The sequence below is a fragment of the Ahaetulla prasina genome, chromosome 1 (assembly GCF_028640845.1).
Source record: "Ahaetulla prasina isolate Xishuangbanna chromosome 1, ASM2864084v1, whole genome shotgun sequence".
In the NCBI taxonomy this organism is placed as follows: domain Eukaryota; kingdom Metazoa; phylum Chordata; class Lepidosauria; order Squamata; family Colubridae; genus Ahaetulla; species Ahaetulla prasina.
The window spans coordinates 303,446,055-303,464,456 of record NC_080539.1 but is presented as its reverse complement, the minus strand read 5'-3'; the positions used below and the strand labels follow the sequence as shown (position 1 = coordinate 303,464,456).

The following is an 18,402-nucleotide window of genomic DNA, read 5'->3' as shown; positions in this document are numbered from 1 at the left end:
TTTTTCTTCCATCTCTCAAATGCAAAAGAGAATGTGTAACATGCAGTGAGAATAACATTTGGACACAGAAGGAAGAACCAGCTGCCTAGATCAGGGGTCTCCAACCTTGGCAACTTTAAGACTTGTGGACTTCATCTCCCATAATTCCTCAGCCAGCCTTGCAGGCTGAGGAACTCTGGGAGTTGAAGTCCACAAGTCTTAATTGCCAAGGTTGGAGACCTCTGGCCTAGACAACTGTCTGATCAATCTAAAACTAAAGGAAGGATGGAGGGCAGAAAACATCTCAGAAGGGACCCTCTCTAATTCTCTTCTCTCTAAAGAGAACAGAGAAGGGGGTAAGTACTTTTGAAAGTATTTTTTTCTGGACTACTTTGAAGCACTGACAGAATGCCTCTTCTAAAGTGGTGCTTTCCTCTTGTAATATTTTGAAACCAAATTGAAACCAAAGGAAGGATTCCCTTTTAGATGTTTCTGCTGTGCCAGATTTGTAGCACAGTGCTTTGAATAGGGGATAGGAAGGCCATGTCGTATTCATGAGAGCCTATACAGGTACCGTATAATCCAGTGTTCCTCAGTTTTAGCAACTTTATGAGGTGTGGACTTAATCTGCCAGAATTCCCCAGCCAGCATGCTTCTTAAAGCTGTTGAGGCTGAGAAGCACCAGTATAATCAATCAACCTGATGAAGGGGGCACATAGATGAAAGGGGAATTTATTTAATTGGTGACATTGCCATAGTGTAGCCAGACCTCATGCAGAAAAACCTCCTTTAGATGAATGGGGGGGGCGTTAATTATTTTATTGTGATAAGTAATATGTACAATAGTAGCCAAAGTTGTGGAAAGCTTTTGGGAAAAGTATATTTTTGAGTTTGATGGCTAATAACACCACTTTTTTTGGAGTTTCAAGATAATCACATTCCACTGCTGGAATGGCCTGGGAATAGCCCAGTCCTTAACCCAATTGAAAATCTATGAGCCGACTAAAGAAACTTGGTCAGAAGCGACCCAGCAATAAAACACAGTTAGTACAAGCAATCATTCAATCTTGGTTTCACATAATAACAGTTGCAGAACTAAAAGACTTGGTTCACTCCACAGAAAGACATTGTAAGGGCGTAATTCATGCTAAAGGTTATCCAACTAAGTATTAATTGAAATGGTGATAATTTTTGTATATCTTGTTTTTTTTATGGTGATAATTTTTGTATAACTTGTTTTTTCTACGTGTTTCACTTTTCTTCTTTATACTGTAATTGCTATTCTAATAGCAATTCCTTCCTAAAAGTTACCGCATTACATTCTTGATTAAATTATCTTTCCATTGATATGTAATTTTATGGTACTACTCCAGAAAAAGTGTTGTTATTAGCTAGTTTTAGAAAATACACTTTTCTCAAAAGGTTTCCACAATTTTGGCCACTACTGTAGAAGAAGAAATGGGAAAACATACAAATACAGTTGCTTAGATTCAACTGCAAAATACCACACCTCAGTCAGGCATTTTTCTAAAGAGGTTATTTGGGCAAACCATTGGTATTAGGTCCTCCTAAATACTGTAGGATTCTACCTATTCTAAATTTGCTAAAATAGACGTTTTCAAATGTATAATTTTTATACATTTCTTTTTAGAGTGGAATGGAATAGAATAGAATAGAATAGAACAGAACAGAACAGAATAGAATAGAATAGAATTAACAGAGTTAGAAGGGACCTTGAAGGTCTTCAAGTCCAACCCCCTTCTTAGACAGGAGAACCTATGACCTATGGCACATGTGCCACTTGTATCACCCATATCAGTGGGCACCCGAGCTCAGCTGATTTTCAGGCCTTCTGGGCCCACTAGAAGTAGGGAAACAGGCTGTTTCCTGCCTCCGGAGGGCTTAGGAGGGTGGGGAAGGCCCATTTTTCTCTCTCACCTAGCTCCAGAGCCTCTCTATGAGTTTGGGGAGGGCAAAAACAGCATTCCCTACCCCCACGGAAGCCATCCGGTGGCCAGAAACTGCCCATTTGCCAACTTCCGGTTGGACAGGAAGTGACGTTTTTTGCTGTCCCCAGCCTCCAGAGCCTCCAGAGCCTCTCTAGGAGCAAAAATATCACTTCCTGTCCAACTGGAACTTGGCAAATTGGCAGTTTCTGGCCTCTGGAGGGCCTCCGGTGGGGGGAATGCCATTTTCGCTGTCCCCAGACTCATGAGAGACTCTGGAGCCATGTGAGACAGAAAAATGAGTGTACTGGGCCATCACTTGCCAGGAGTGGGAGGGGTGTCATGTGCGCATGCGCGGGAGTGGGGCGCATAGAATTATAGGTGTGGGCACGCACGCGCCCCCACCCCCAGCCTCCAGGCACACGATGGCAAAAAGGTTAGCCATCACTGCCTTATACCATTTCAAACAAATGGTTATCCAATCTCTTGCTAAAAACTTCCAGTGTTGGAGCATTCATAACTTCTGGAGGCAAGTTGTTCCACGAATTAATTGTTATAACTGTCAGGAAATTTCTCCTTAGTTCTAGGTTGCTTCTCTCCTTGATTAGTTTCCACCCATTGCTTCTTGTTCTACCCTCAGGTGCTTTAGAGAATAGCCCGACTCCCTCTTCTTTGTGGCAGCCCTGAAATATTGGAAAACTGCTATCATGTCACCCCTAGTCCTTTTCATTAAACTAGACATACCCAATTCCTGCAACCGTTCTTCATATGTTTTAGCCTCCAGTCCCCTAATCATCTTTGTTGCTCTTCTCTGCACTCTTTCTAGAGTCTCAACATCTTTTTTATATCATGGCGACCAAAACTGAATGCAGTTTTCCAAGTATGGCCTTGAAATTTAGATTATTTTAAATCTAAAATATATTTATTGATAGCAATTAAAAACAGCTTATAGTCAAACAGGCTTATGGAATTCTTTAGAGCAGTAGTTCTCATTCTTGGCAACTCAAAGCTGATTGAGGAATTCTGGGAGTTGAAATCCACAGATCTGAAAGTTACCAAGGGGGAGAAACTCTGCCTTAAGTATTTCAAAAAGTCTTCTTGAACCTAACCTTTCAGGCCATTGAGATTTTCTCAAAGCATAGCTAGTGGCACTGAGTCCATAATATTATGGAAACTGTCAAAACACTGTGTAGGAAACTAAAATGTAATTTAAATTGGGGACGCCATTTGCAGACACTTTTTGGACCAATCCCCAATATCGTTTGAAACTCCTGGAAGAAGATGATGATCCAGAAGATACTGAGGTGATATGCAGCTTCCTGGTGGCACTGATGCAGAAAAACAGGAGAAAAGAACGCAGACTAGGAGCCAATCTCCTCACAATTGGTTTTGCCATCTACGAGGTACGCTAGTCACCAGGCTACTGATTAATCACATTTTACTGCTTCACAATTGAGCTGGTCAGATTCCAGCCCAGTTTTATATATACCGTAGGTCAGCTAATTATACAGGTAAGTATAAACGAACTTCCCACAGGACTTCGCCAACTTCCTGACCTTCGAACCTTTCGCCGCGAGCGTAAGACACATCTTTTTATCTGCGCAGGACTGGACTAGAATTTTAAATTTTAAATTTGGTTTTAATGGGGTTTTACTATTTTATTGTGGTTTTAATATTCGGCCGTATTTAATAAGTTTTTTAAATTGGGGTTTTAACTTGTATTTATGTTTATCTTTTACTTGGCTGTAAACCGCCCTGAGTCCCTTGGGAGATAGGGCGGTATAAAAATATGATTAAATAAATAAATAAATAAGTCTTTGACTTACAACCACAATTGGGACCAGAACCTCTGTCACTAAGCAATACAGTTATTAAATTCCCCTACCACGCCCACCAAGCCACACCATGCCCACCAAGCCACACCCATAGAACCGGTAGTAAAAAAAATTGGATTTCGCCACTCTCTTCAACCATTACTGCTATGTGTAACTACACTATTTAATAAGTGTTGGAAAGATCCTAAGCTGAATGTGCATTTGCCAAAACTGTAAACATAAATTTTGAATCATATGACATTTTCCCTCCTTTCCTAATGGTATTTCTACCTTGCTTGCTTTTTAGGTGCCGAAAGAGGTAAGAGCAGACTGTGAAAAACCTGTTAATTGCTTGGGTAACATTCTGAATACAACTCCTTTTCTACTTCACTCTTCAGAAGTTTGCAGGTTAGATTTCTTACTGACCATTAGGTGAAAATCTGTTTCAAAAGAATGTACATTAGTCATCCAAATTATGCATTCGGGTACATACTCAAATAATTCTTATTACACAGAGCATTTGAAAAGTGTATTAATAGAAATAGAATTTTACATATGGCCTACATATATGTAGAAAGTACAATAATGTTGATCATTTTAATGTATGACTTTTACATCTGTTAAAGTGCTACAGGCATACCCAACCTACCACAGAACTTCCTTACAATTTATGACATTATTTTAGATAGTTTATCCAACAGCTGGCAATATCAATAAAGTGATGGCAAATCATGTATGATTTGAACTGGTATCTTAGGGTAATTTTCCTATCAAACAGAAAGCCCTAAGTTACATCAGGATCAGTTAGTTCTTGAAAGGCAGATATCAAGGAATCCCAAGACTCAAAAAACTCAAAAAAAGGCCATAGAAAATATGTTCCATTGACAATAATTTTTTTGAGTTGAACAGAAATTGAACTTGACCCAAATGAGTTTTTCCTTAGCACAAGACTATGGGAAATTATTTAAATGTTCAGATTCTTGTCAAAATTCTTATTTATGATGCCCTTACAGTAATTAATAAATCAAAAAAGTTCGAGGTAGCTAGACATGATACTAGACATCGTTGTAGGAGATCAATATTTTTTTCTGTCAACTTGAAAAGATTCCATACGTTGGGCAGTTCACGGTTTTGTGAAGCAAAATAGAATAGCCAACACCCCAGATGAATAGGCAAGATCCAGATGGATCTCAACAGACTTGAACACTGGGCCCTATCTTACTAAATGAATTCAACATACTGTAGAGAAAAGTAAAGTCTTACAGTTAGAAAAAAAAACCAAAATTACACATACAGATTAGGTAAACCTGTCTTAAAAGAGTAACTTTTAAGCAGTAAACAGAGGGGTCTTGGAGTGAACAATCAATTAAATATGAGCCAGCAGGATATAGCAGCAGCCAAAAAAGGCAATGCAATCCTAAACTGCATTAACAGAGGGATACAATCAATCTCATGTTAGGTAGTAATACCACTCTATAAAAACTTAGTAAGATCATACCAGTAGTGGTATTCACTTACTTTTGCTACCGGTTCGCCAATGGGAGCCTGGGCATGGGCATCCTCATTTTGCTCGCACACATCACCTCTGTGCATGCACAGAGCATCTGTGATGACATTTGGGCTTGTGAGCGGAGCCTCCCGCCACCACCACTCCCGGTTCACCTGAACCGGGGAGAACTGGTAGAATCCCACCACTGGTAGAATCCCACCACTGGATCACACCTGGAATACTGCATCCACTTTTGGTCACCACACTATAAAAATGATGTTGAGACTCTAGAAAAGTGCAGAGAAGAGCAACAGAGATGATCGGGGGCTGGAATCTAAAAAGTTTGAAGAACAGTTGCAAGAACTGGGTATGGCTAGTCTAGTGAGGAGAAGGACCGGGGTGACATGATAACAGTGTTCCAATATTTGAAGGACTGCCACGGAGAGAAGGGGGTTAACCTATGACCTATGGGAATGCTGCAACAGTTGGAGGTGCAAGGATCAGTTGTAAGTCACTTTCTTCAATGTTGTAACTTTGAAGAGTTGCTGAATGAATGGCTGTAAGTTATAAGAGTTAAAAGTCATTGTAATTGTGACTTTTCTGCGTCCCACAGTTTTAATTTCAGTTTATTTTAAAGTACCAATATGAGGATGTCCCCTGTCTTGTACATGCAGACCATATGTATATTTTACCCAGTTCATGTTTACAGATGCAGGGTGACAAGAAACATTTACAGAAGGATTTTTTCCTTTACAATGCCTCCAAAGTAAAATGCAAGTCTTACATAAACATGCGAGAAATCGCAGAACGCTTCCGTCTACCACCAAACGAGTATGTTATCATCCCATCCACCTATGAACCCCACCAAGAAGGAGAATTTATCCTGAGAGTTTTCTCAGAAAAAAGAAGTCTTTCAGAGTAAGTAAAAGATTCCCATTTTGGATTTCAACACTTTCAAACCACAGATATGCACACAACATACAGAAGTCAGCAAGACAGCATCTTTGGGCCCACTAATTTCCATGACGCCACTAGATGGTGATTGTAGACTTTCAAAATAAAAATAAATTTTCAAACACTGCAATATCTTAAAGTGTCCAGAATCTTATCGGATGGAAAAATCTTGCAAGAATTTCCTTAGATTTGAGATTTGGGGCACTTTGGGGGCATCCCCACGATCACGTGATTTACATTCAGATACTTTACAACTGGTTCCTGTTTATGACAGTTGCAGGGTCACATGATCGTCCTTTGCGACATTCTGACAAGCAAACTCAATGGGGAAACCAAATTCATTTAACAACCATGTTACTAATTTGACAACTGCAGTGATTCACTTGACAAATGTGGGAAGAAAAGTCATAAAATGGGGCAAAACTCACTTAACAAATTTCTCACTTAGTAACATAAATTCTGGGCTCAGTGGTGGACGTTAAGTCGAAGACTACCTGTATTCCTTTGCCCTGGCTACAGGATTTGAAAGTGGGAGGCACAGAATTGTGATGCTTATTCACCTTTCTTTGTGGCCAGTTGTAGACAATGTTGCCAAGTGACAAGAAGCTGAGCCCAAGGCCCCTAATTTGGGGGTCCCTCAGGGTTTGATGTTCTCGGCCCGCCTGTTTATCATCCACGTCAGTGTTGTGGTGATAATCTCTAAAGATATGAATAGAAGCCACTTAATTTCATTTTTTTCCAAACCAAATAAAAAACAGGCTACCATTTGTTTCTTTTTTCCATTTCTTCGATTTTCTTATAGGGAAGTTGAAAACAAAATTGAAGCAGGAAATATCTCGGTGAGTACATTCTGTATGGTGTCTTATATTTGAATTGTTTCTTTTCAGTATGAAGCTCCAGAAAAATGATACGTTTGTTGTTCTCTCAGGCTTCATTACATGTTTATAGTTGGTGCAGAAACTTTTTGATATCACTTTGCACCACTTGAGTAGAATCATCCTCACTGCTACTATTTGAAATATTATTTATTTGTTTATTTGGTTCATTTCTATATTGTTGGTATTTGTGCTTAGGAATAATTGCAATAAAGAATCATACAGACTTTCCGAGCACTTTAAAACTGATGCTGCAGCATTTATACTTCATCAAACATTAACTAAAGCATACCCAGTGATGTTCATGAAAAGGGTTTTAAAAAACTCAGTATGGCAACTGAGATGCAAATAAACAACTTTTCAATTGTGTGATCCTGACCCATCTTGACTTTTTTGACACACACACCCAACGCCCCTGTGCATGACATAGACCACTCTGTTTCTCAAGCTGTGGTGCACAGAACCCTGGGGGCCGCAATGTTGTCATGGAGGTCCATGAAAACTTGAAGAAACGTTATGATTTAAATGTTAAGTCCTGGGGGTCTGTGGCCACAAAAGTTATTTAAAGGGGGCCCGTGGTGAAGAAAAGATTGAGAGCCACTGGAAAGAGTTTAGAGTGAGAAAAGCCCAAGTCTTGATCTTTCTTCACTCTCTGCACATGACACAGTTTGTTTGCTGTGTGATATGACTGTGTGTGTGTGTGTGTGCGCGCACGTGTGTGTGTGTGTGTGTGTGTGTGTGTGTGTGTGTGTGTGTGTGAGAGAGAAAGAGAGAGAGAGAGAGAGAGAGGTGGAGAGAGGGAGAGAGCGCAAAGGGAGAAGAATCTCCTTTGTGAAAATTCTATTCTATCCTTTAATCTGTCACAAATTGATTCATTCCTGCTTCTCTGCTTTTCCTCTTTCCGGTAGCCAATCATCTTTGTCTCAGACAGAGCAAACAAGAGCAAAGATCTGAGAGGTGGTGAGGGGCCAAGAAAGGACAAGGGAAAAACAAGTCCAGATAAGCAAAAGAAGAACACAGAGGTTTTATATCTACCAGCATGAGGAACTTGCATGCATTCTAACCAATCAGCATGTTAAAGTGGTGTCAGCCCTGTGAGGTAGTTCAGATAGGAAGCAGGTCCAGATGAACTAACTACTGGTATATTTTATTGTAAGGTTACATTAATAGAATCTTACAAGTCTGAAAGTGCATTTCTTCCTTGTCGCTTTTACAGCCCAAAAAATCAGGGAGGGTACCTTCTAGATGCTGGCATGCCCACAATCCATCTGTGAACCAAGCTGTTTTTTAATCTGTCTATTCCCCTGGCTGTAGTTCTTCCCACTGTCTTTCAAGGTCATCCCCACATATTCTGATTGCTAAATCAACATGGCAAGCAAGTCTTTTCGGATGTAATATTTACCTTCCTTAGAGAACTGGAAAATATTTATTCTTTAAGGAAGGCACTATGGCTCAGTGGTTAAAGATGCTGAGCTTATTAACTGGATAGCTGATAGGCAAGATTTGAGATCTGAGAGCTGCAAAACAGGGTGAGCTCCTGTTACATGCTCCAGCTCCTACCCACCTAGCAGTTTGAAAGCATGCAAATGCAAGTGGATGGGAAGGTAACAGCATTCCATGTGCCTCTCCACATAGTCTTGCTGGCCATATGACCATGGGAACACTGGCTAAGAAATGGTAATGAGCATCTAATCTCCCAGAACTCTAAACCGACCAGAGATTGCTATCTTGCAACTGTCTGGGAGCAACTGTCACAGCCCTTGTGGAGAGTTTGTGGGCAATCTGAAGTCCTCTCTTGTCCAGGTTTTACAAAAACCTGATCTACTTGCTAGCTCCACTTTTCACAGAGCCGCTTCCATTTGCCATTTCTTTCCTGGGAATCTGTCTCTGGCATATTCAAGTCAAGTTCAGGAAACCTTCCCCACCATTGGGCTCACTTTTCTGTTTGGAGTCATTTCCTTATGATGCTGTAAAGCAGGGGTCTCCAACCTTGGTCCCTTTAAGACTTGTGGACTTCAACTCCCAGAGTCCCTCAGTCAGCAAAGCTCTGGGAGTTGAAGTCCACAAATCTTAAAGGGACCAAGGTTGGAGACCCCTGCTGTAAAGCAAAGGAAAGCTGAAATAAAATCTAAGCAGTGTTGCTGTTGTGTAATTTTTCACTTAGTTACCACTTCCCTTAACACACCAGGTGCCAGTCCTCTTGTGGTCACTAAACAAGGACTAACTGTATTGCTCCTGTATTGTTTTTCACTAAAAGAAATATTGTCAATAATTTAAAATTAATAATTCATGACTAATTTAGCTCAGGAAGAAGCAACCCAGAAAAAGGACAGAAAGCCTCTTCCTCGAAAGGAATCTGGGCAGAAATAATTTCAACAATGAATTGCAATGATGTACTTCCCAAAAGCTGAGAGATTAACCTTTCTGTCCACTTCATCTTTTTCATTCCATCTCTTTACAGCCTGCAGAAAGGGATACAGAGAATGAAGAAGATACGCAGTTCAGAAATATTTTCCGACAAATTGCTGGGGACGTAAGTATATAGCTGCCGTTCTTAAAGCAGGCCAGCATTGGCAGCTGGCAAATAACTAGCTTATGCAATGCCCGTAGCTAAGCAAAGCTAAGCCCAAAATATTTCAAAGGTTTTCAGTTTTGTAATCTATAAGTAAAAATAGGCTAAGGTAAAAGGGCCCTCCCCAGATGTTCTACCTGCAAGTTGAACAAGACAAGTTGTTGGATGAGCTCATGAGAGGGATGGGCAAAATTGGAAAAAGCAACTAAGTTTTTGAGATAAATTTATCTGTGAAATGGAAACACTTGTAGACCTGAAGAAAAATATATTCCTAGGTCATTGTAACATAAGACTTCAGATTCCTGCAAGTGAGACAAGATTAGGGATTGTACATTGAGCGGGTAATGATCAAAATCAAGCTCTTAATCTGATTTACTCTTTATTTATTTTATTTGTCACAACAGTATATATAAGCATAAGCATGAAGATAACTATATAATATATAAGCATATATATGAGCATAAGTATGTAATAACTATATTAATTGGATATAATGGAAGGAAACAATAGGAGAGGAACGGTAGGCACGTTTGTGCTCTTATGCACGCCCCTTGTAGACCTCTTAGGAATGGGGTGAGGTCAATAGTAGAAAGTTTTTGGTTAAAGCTTTTAGGATTATGAGAAGAGACCACAGAGTCAGGTAATGCGTTCCAAGTACAGATAACTCTGTTACAGAAGTCATATTTTCTGTAATCAAGATTGAAACGGTTAACATTGAGTTTAAGTCTATTGTTTGCTCTTGTATTGTTATGATTGAAGATGAAGTAGTCTTCAACAGGAAGACTGTTGCAACTCTCATTGCCACCAGGGATTCTTGGTGAGCCTGCAGTTTTGGGATTGCTAATCAGCCTTTCTTTTTTAGAAGGGTGGCAGAACAGCTGTCAAGCATAATTTTGGGAGAAATCTGCCAAAAGTTTATGAATACACAGTTCAAAAATAATTCTTCCCATGGATAAGAATGAAGATGGGCTCATTATTCAATTGGGGATCGACGAAGCCAAGAACTTAAAGTCAAACATAATCTGTTCAAAATCCCAAGGACCAAAGGGAGGAAAAAGCAAATTAGGAAAATCTTACAGAACATTCTTAAAAAACATTCCTGCTCTTGGTTGCATGTCTGAAAAGGAAGAAGGAAAGGAGTCTTGGAATGGCCCAGTCAGCAGTATTCTGAAGTGCTGCCTAGCAGCCTCTCTGTTATGGCAATTTTTTTCCCCCTAGAATCATTTGCTCATTCAGCCCATTTTCAAACTCCATTTTTCTTTTGTTGGCTTCTCTCCAGTTCTGGTTTTAGAGAATTATTATCCCACTGACAGAGCAACAAAGCCCAGAATCCCTTTACATCATTTCTTTCCAACATGATTCCACTCAAGAAGTTGAAGAGCGTATTGCGAACAACCTTAAAAGTCAGTAACAAATAATACTTTACAATGTTAGAAGCAGAAAATAAGTCAGGAAAATGCTTGGATCACTGAATGATATGGACAAGAAAAGATGTGGATTATCCCAATAGTTTGACCCATCTAAGCATAATGTGCTCATTCTTGCAATGCCTCATTTCCACAGCTACTTGTGTTACTTCTTTTTTAATGATTTACAGGACATGGAGATCAGTGCTGATGAACTAAGGAATGTCCTCAACAATGTTCTGAAAAAACGTAAGTGCTGCTTCTCTCTTTCCTTATGTAACCTCTGAGAATATAAAGATGCAGGAACTGGGTTTTATGTACAAGTCTCATTTTACAATATGATTTGATGATGTTATTATGTATGGTGATAAAATCCAAAAGGCTAGATCTGAACTTTTTACATTAGGGTACAAAATAATAATGCAGAATATGAGGCACAAAAAGTAGCCACGTTCATTATGAAGCCATTTGCAAATCCATTGTATCGTATTTTTGTCTTTTTTCTTTTCTTCTTCCTATATATATATATTGATGCTTATACCTCCTAATATTTACTCATATATATGTTTATATACTATATAATCCTTTTTATATGATGTTTTGACAAAAATAAATAAATAAAAATAAATAAGTATTGCTGCATCAGGTTTATCATCTCCGGTCTTGAATGGGGTTGCACCGCCCCAGGCATACCCAGTGCATAATCTGGAGATTCACTTTGACTCTAAAGAAGCAGGCTACAGCTTGGCTAGAAGGGCTACAATTTTGCTAAATTATCTCAGTTACACATGACTTGGTCCATCTCCCTATGGATTATTACAATGTGCTCTACATGGAGCTACCCTTGAAAAGCATCTGGAAGCTGCAGCTGGTGCAGAATACTACAGCGCAGGCAATGTTGGGTGGCCTTAGGAATGTGCATGTATTACAATGCTAATGAAGTCTCTTAATGCTCAGTTAATATAATAACTGGTTAACATTTTAAATGGCCAATACCAAGACAACAATTAGCTTTAATGTTATATAGTAATAGAGTATTTCACTGCACTTTAGATAAAGACTTGAAAACAGGAGGTTTTGCCCTGGAATCCTGCCGCAGCATGATTGCCTTAATGGATGTATCCTTTTTCATTAATATAACGTTAGAAGGCAAAATAATAATAATTCCTTGCTCTAAGAAGCTGTTATTTCACTCTTCTTAAGGTTTGTTTCCTATTATAAATTTTAGCATTTTTTTTTTTTTTTGCAAAATCACAACAGTTGGCCTAGAATAGTTTTATTATTGCAATGTGGGAAAACATGATTTAGCAGGATGGGATATGCAGTCATAAAATAAATGTCAGCTTATTATAGTACCTAGTAGTGCAATGAGTTTTATTTATAATTATTTTTTTAAATCACTGCATAATTGTTTTAGTAATTTTTTCATTCTTAAAGAAACATTCTGTAAGATAGAGTATAACTTCTATTTTGTGGGTAAAGGATAATCCACAACCAGAAGCCCTCAGCTGAACTTGGCTGCACAAAAACATGAATGACCCTATGAAATTGTTAATAAATGGTTAAATGTTAATACAGTAGAAGTGTGGAATCATGAAATATATGAGAACTAAGAATAGTGTGAATCATTTAATTTGATTTCTATTTAATGTAGATTTTAATTACTTTGTTCTAGCCTTTTCCAGTTGTTAGAACATGGGTTCTTGCATGCAATTTTATTGTGGCTCTCAGCCCCCCAGACTTGGCTTACTCTTCGTCTAAAGAGTCTCTTCTCTAATATTTCACTATCTAAGCAGTTATGAAGTTTTATCTCAGATGTTCCATTTCTAGAAATTAAAAAAAAAATCTTTGAAAAGTTTGAACTGAACTGCTATCACAGACAGATGGTTCCGGGAAAATAAATCTTGATGAATTTCGCCATCTTTGGACTAAAATTAAAAGCTGGCAGGTATTCTTGTCTTGTTGAATTAATTGTGGTCTAGACAGAACATGACAACACAAATAAGGATACAAAACAGAACAACTGGCCATTCACCAGTAGATCACCATCTTTAACACACTGTTCACATATTATTTTAAAGAATGTGAAAGAAATTATATGGTGCTTCCCTTCCAAGCTCCAAGATAAATTGTATTATGTATTGCAGCTTTGTTTTCCAGTTCTTATAGTTGGAATAATTAGAGAGGGGCTGCAAATATTGTAAATATACAACTAAGTATAGGAAAGAGTGTTGAGTGGGAGGGACACCTGGGAAATAATTTAGTGCACATGTGTGATTCAGCCTCTCCATGATTTTTGCTTCATCATTTCAAAGCCAACTTCAGAATAGGCTGACTTAGTTTAGCATCATTTCTGGGACAGTGCATTTTTTATGCTGGAAAATTGTTTATGCATCAAACTCTTGAGGATTATTTCACTTTTTGCTTTTCCAGAAAATTTTCAAGCATTATGATACAGATCATTCAGGAACCATTAACAGCTATGAGATGCGTAATGCAGTTAAAGAGGCAGGTTTGTATGGTGCTTGCTGGGTTCTGGGACAGAATTAGGGGGCGGGGTCTTCTCTTATTTTATCTATCTGGGTCTTTGTGTCAGTAACAAATAGCTTTTCACAAAGAAAAGATGTCCCTTCTCTCCACCAGGACGTTCTCATCTCTTTCTCTCCTCAGGGTTTCAACTGAATAACCAATTATATGATATAATTACAATGCGCTATGGCAACAGGAATATGAATATTGAATTTGACAGTTTTATCTGTTGTTTTGTGCGACTGGAAGGAATGTTCCGTGAGTATATTTCTTTAAAATGTCTCTATATTACTATTCCATTCCAGGATCTCAGGGTTGTTGTTGTTTTTAGTATATGTTGTGTCGCTCGCCCCCCTCTCCGCAGCCGGGCCCTTCTCATCTCCTGCTATCTCAGCCAGAGACTGATAGTGCAGAAGAATGTCCTGGCATGCCTCCAGCCCCCAGCCCTGGCACCATGCCCGGACAAACCGAGCAAACAAGCATGTGCGCCTGAAGCCAGCCACGAGCTGGAATTGCCGGCAGCTGGGGACGAAACGATGCAGTGGATAGATCCACGCTTCTGGAGAATGGAAAGGCGACGTCAGCAAAAGGGAGGGAGGGGCAGGCCTGGATAAGTGCTGAGTCATGAAGCCACACCCCATGGCCTATATAAAGGATCTGCTTTCTGGCATTCTTTGAGTCAGGCAAAGTCTAATTTGGATTGCTGAAGTCACATCCTGGTCTCCTGCCTGCCCTGAGAACTCTGACAGAACTTTGGCAAAGCTGCAGAGGCTTTGCGGCCACGCTTGATATGGACTTCCCCGACCCGGCCGTCAGAGGAGGAGTGGGACACGACAGTATATGGCGTACATAACCTAGGAAGTCTACAATGCTTTTTACCACAAAATAGTTCTGGCAGCCTAAGATAGCTAGTTCATTTTGTTCATGCATGCACACTATCTATGGTACATCACAGGGGGCAAACTAGCTTTGCACCAGCTGGCTAGGAGCTAGCAAGATCCCAGTGAAGCTATTTCATGAATAGAATCCAAAGAAGGGACATAATCTTCCAACTGGGCTTCAGCCACTCTTCTCTTCAACCTTTCTTTCTTGTACTTCTTCATACGTTGTATAGGAACTAGGAATCAGCAATGCATTTATTTTGGAAGAAGAGTCCTAAGTAAAGATTTTGTAGTGTCTTTAGCTACCTTAGCTCTTGCAGCATGAATATTACCTGACAGTATTTGCAGAAACAGATAGCGTTTCATTAGACTGCTTGTTTATATCATTTATATAAGCATCTACCTCACAAGCAGGTGACTGGGTGGCACACCACAAAATTGTTATTGCCTGGTTCATGGAAAGGCTGATTCTTTGGTCAAATTGAAATGTTCAAATCCCATTATGGCCTCTTTAAACTGAGTCCATGTTATCCACAGGAAAAATCTACTTGTCTAAACTGATTTTTTTTCTCAAATCTCCAAGTCTTCAAAGTATCTAATACAAAGAAAGCTGATGGTTGATGGTTATGTAATTCTGTTATATAAGTTAAACTATCTGACTGAATGGTATACAGTAGCTAGGAATTTCCCATTAATATTTAAATGATAAAGTTAATGATATTGGGAACAAATAGTGGTTCTAAAACATTGTATATACTGTTCCAATTCCTTGGCTTCCTATAGAATGATCTTCCTTGTTTCTCTCATGTTAGGTGCATTCCATGCCTTTGATAAAGATGGAGATGGCATTATTAAGCTGAACGTATTCGAGGTAACTATTGATGTATTTACTTAAACTCTGATAATCATCCCATTGAGTAGTTTACAAAAAAGAATGTCCATAGTACAATAATTAAAAATCCATAACAAATATTTAAATTTTCTTAAAACTAGAAAGCAAAAAATTGTCTTAGAAAAACAAATCAACTCTGAAAGTGGTTCATCTTAACTTTCTTCCCAAAGACCAACACAGAACAAGTGTAATATCTGCTGTTAAACTATTCCACAATAGAGACCATATCAGAGAAGCATTTTCTCCCCCTTCTCTTAGTCTCTATGAACTCCAAAGGGTAAGGAACAGTTTTTCCCAAGTTGTTCACATTTAGTGGGTCAATTATAGAAGGAGCTAGATTTGCTAGTTAAGCCATGTAAGACTTCACAAGTCAAAATCAGTACTTAAACTGCTCCTTATTGGCAGCTGATGCAGAGCTCACAATACAGATGAAAAACATTCATGGTATCTAGTGATAGTTAGCACACATGTCACTGCATTCTTATTCATTGTGGGTTCCTCATTGCTTTTAAAAACAGCCCTGTGTAGAGCACAATGTGGTAATCCAACTGGGTTTGAATGAGAATATGAGATAGTATTGAATAAGAATATGAGTTACTATTGCTAGGTCTTTGGGTAGGGTCACAAGTGATACATCCACCATAGCTAGGCAAAGTTCCTGGTCCCCAGTTATCCAGGAGGGCTTCAGGACTTGTTCTCTTATACAGGAAGTACCATTCCTTCAAAAGACAATACTAAACCATGATGCACAGACAGCAGCTCCAGGTTCCTTGGGTTCAATTGTTTCTTCTCAACCATACCCTATTGTTCTTTTGGTGTGTTTCTTCAAGAACAAGACCGCTTCTTTTGTTATGAAGTGTCATATTCAGAAAATAGCACTCTCAAAGAATATGTATATTCTAAGGAGACCACAAGTACTTTCTTTCCTCAAGAGATTATTCATATTATTGATTTGGGCAATAAGTAATCATGGGCATGTATATTATCTAGGATAAAATATGCTTCCACTTAGCTTATCTAATATAGGGGATTCTATTTCCTTGCATCTACAGTTTCCTTGCCTCCACAATGTTTTATTTTCAATAGAAAGGTTTACTGTTATTGGTAATTTTTCCTAATAAAAAGAATTCATTAGAGAAAAATCTGATTGGCCAATGGATTTTCCCATTTCTTTTGACTCCTTGTACTTCCCCAAATCTTTTCAAGGAAGTAGAAATTATAAGGAAGTAGAAATCACTCAGTGAAGAGCTGCATAGATTCTGCCGAATGTCCTTGCCTGTTATTTGGGAGCTTTCATCATAGCAGAAAAGCGCTTATTGGAACGGTAGAGTCATACTTAGTTTCTTAATAAAGGAACCCATTTTAAAAGTTGTTTCACTTTACATTGCTACTGTAAAGTGCATAAAAGACAAAATAGTTTAAGCGTGGTACTCATGCGATTTTGAGTACAAGTTCAAGAATATCTGTTTTAAAAAGCAGATGTATTAGGTTTATTTTATTGTGAGGGTCCATTATCTACTACTAGCTCAAATGCTTTAGATGAATTAAAGAGATAAATGGAAAATCAGTAGATAAAACAGGATTTAATATAGAAGTTTAAGTATTCCAAAACTATCTACATTTACCTGTAGGCTAGTCTTTGAGTTCTGAACCTGGCAAGACTTATTTAGTGTATCTAGCATTGGGCTATATATGTGTCTGAAATCATTTCAAAGATTATTCTGCTGATAAGTGACAAATTAATTTAGCTTTAATAGTGCGTATTATAATTTATTTTCAAGATAGCGAAAAATAAATGTATTGCATTTTCAATGTTCGTAAGAGTTCTAATCCAATTTTGTGATAGAGGGTACAAGCTTGAAGAATGAACTCATTTCTAATTGAGCTATGAATTAGAAAGGAAATACAGCCTTGCAAATGCAGTGTCATTGTAAGGTTTAATACACCTGGAAATCCTTATTTGGACATAAGTATCTCTGAATACGGGAATAGGAGTCAACAATTTTATAGTCTGATGCTGAAAATATTCAGTTTGCATTTTAAGTAAATTTCTTTACTGGGTTAAGGGGATTTGCACAAATCACATACTATAGTTTTGTTCTGCATATTAAAGAAATGCCTATTATCTTACAGTACTCATTTTCTACTTCCAGTGGCTACAGCTCACCATGTATGCCTGATTATCACTTATTTGGCACCTTCTCTTGGATTATTGACAATCAGCCAACATTCAGTTACAAGATACTGATCTCTTGCACATATCTGTCTTAAAAATTACATGGAAAGGAAGTATAAATTCAGCAGATTTATGTCCAAGGAAACAACTTACGGAGAAGTAACAAAAGCAGTGAAGCATGTTGTGCACAAGAAGGGTATCTGCTCTCCTGATGGAATCAACTCTAGATGCATGAGCTTGGTTGCAAATCAAAATTATTGTTCTTATTTTGAAACAGCACCTCTTCTTACCAACTGAGATATTTAGCGGGCAGCAGAACAATTTATTCATATTAAACACTACAACTTGCCAAAATGCGGTTCATCCGATTTAAGAAATTCAACGTATTTGAAAATAACACAACTGAAAACATTTAACTATCTAAACTATTTTCAAATAATTTTGTTATATGTTACATCAATTATTATTCCTGTAGCCAAAGCTTCCTACAATTAGGCCCAGCAACAGAATATATCAATGTACACAGATGAAGTATTAACCAGGATGTATCAAACGACAAGATAGATGGCTAAATATTGTGGCTAAATATTGTGGCTAAATATTGTGGCTAAATATTGTGGCTAAATATTGTGGCTAAATATTGTGGCTGAACTATAGGTGGTCCTCGACCATTCATTTATAGTGACCACTTGAAGTTACAATAGCACTGGGGGAAAAAATGACTTTCAACCAGGCCTAGCACTTAAGGTTGTTGCACCCAAAATCATGTTTTCACAATTTGGGTGCTTGGCAACTGGCATGTATTTACAATGGTTACAGAGTCCTGGAGTCACGCAATTTTGTTTGCGGCCTTCCCAGCCAGCTTCTAAGAAGCTAAGTCAATAGGAAG

At 38.4% G+C, this 18,402-nt stretch overlaps 1 protein-coding gene across 4 annotated transcripts in view; it reads left to right on the top strand.

Moving 5' to 3' along the window:
* CAPN3 (calpain 3) overlaps positions 1-18,093 on the top strand; it is a 34,097-nt gene extending 16,004 nt beyond the window's left edge. The window contains exons 11-23 of one of the 4 annotated variants that reach the window (XM_058162005.1): positions 3,159-3,328; positions 4,047-4,147; positions 5,925-6,146; positions 6,985-7,021; positions 7,966-8,079; positions 9,519-9,590; positions 11,227-11,284; positions 12,089-12,153; positions 12,915-12,983; positions 13,469-13,547; positions 13,706-13,822; positions 15,258-15,316; positions 17,491-18,093. In XM_058162005.1, the coding sequence (XP_058017988.1) occupies positions 3,159-3,328; positions 4,047-4,147; positions 5,925-6,146; positions 6,985-7,021; positions 7,966-8,079; positions 9,519-9,590; positions 11,227-11,284; positions 12,089-12,153; positions 12,915-12,983; positions 13,469-13,547; positions 13,706-13,822; positions 15,258-15,316; positions 17,491-17,517 (1,190 nt within the window). In that variant the 3' untranslated portion in view covers positions 17,518-18,093. Of the gene's footprint in view, positions 1-3,158; positions 3,329-4,046; positions 4,148-5,924; positions 6,147-6,984; positions 7,022-7,965; positions 8,080-9,518; positions 9,591-11,226; positions 11,285-12,088; positions 12,154-12,914; positions 12,984-13,468; positions 13,548-13,705; positions 13,823-15,257; positions 15,317-17,490 lie in introns of those variants that run through there. The other 3 variants (XM_058162006.1, XM_058162007.1, XM_058162008.1) reach the window with 3 other exon arrangements.
* Positions 18,094-18,402: the final 309 nt, after the last annotated feature.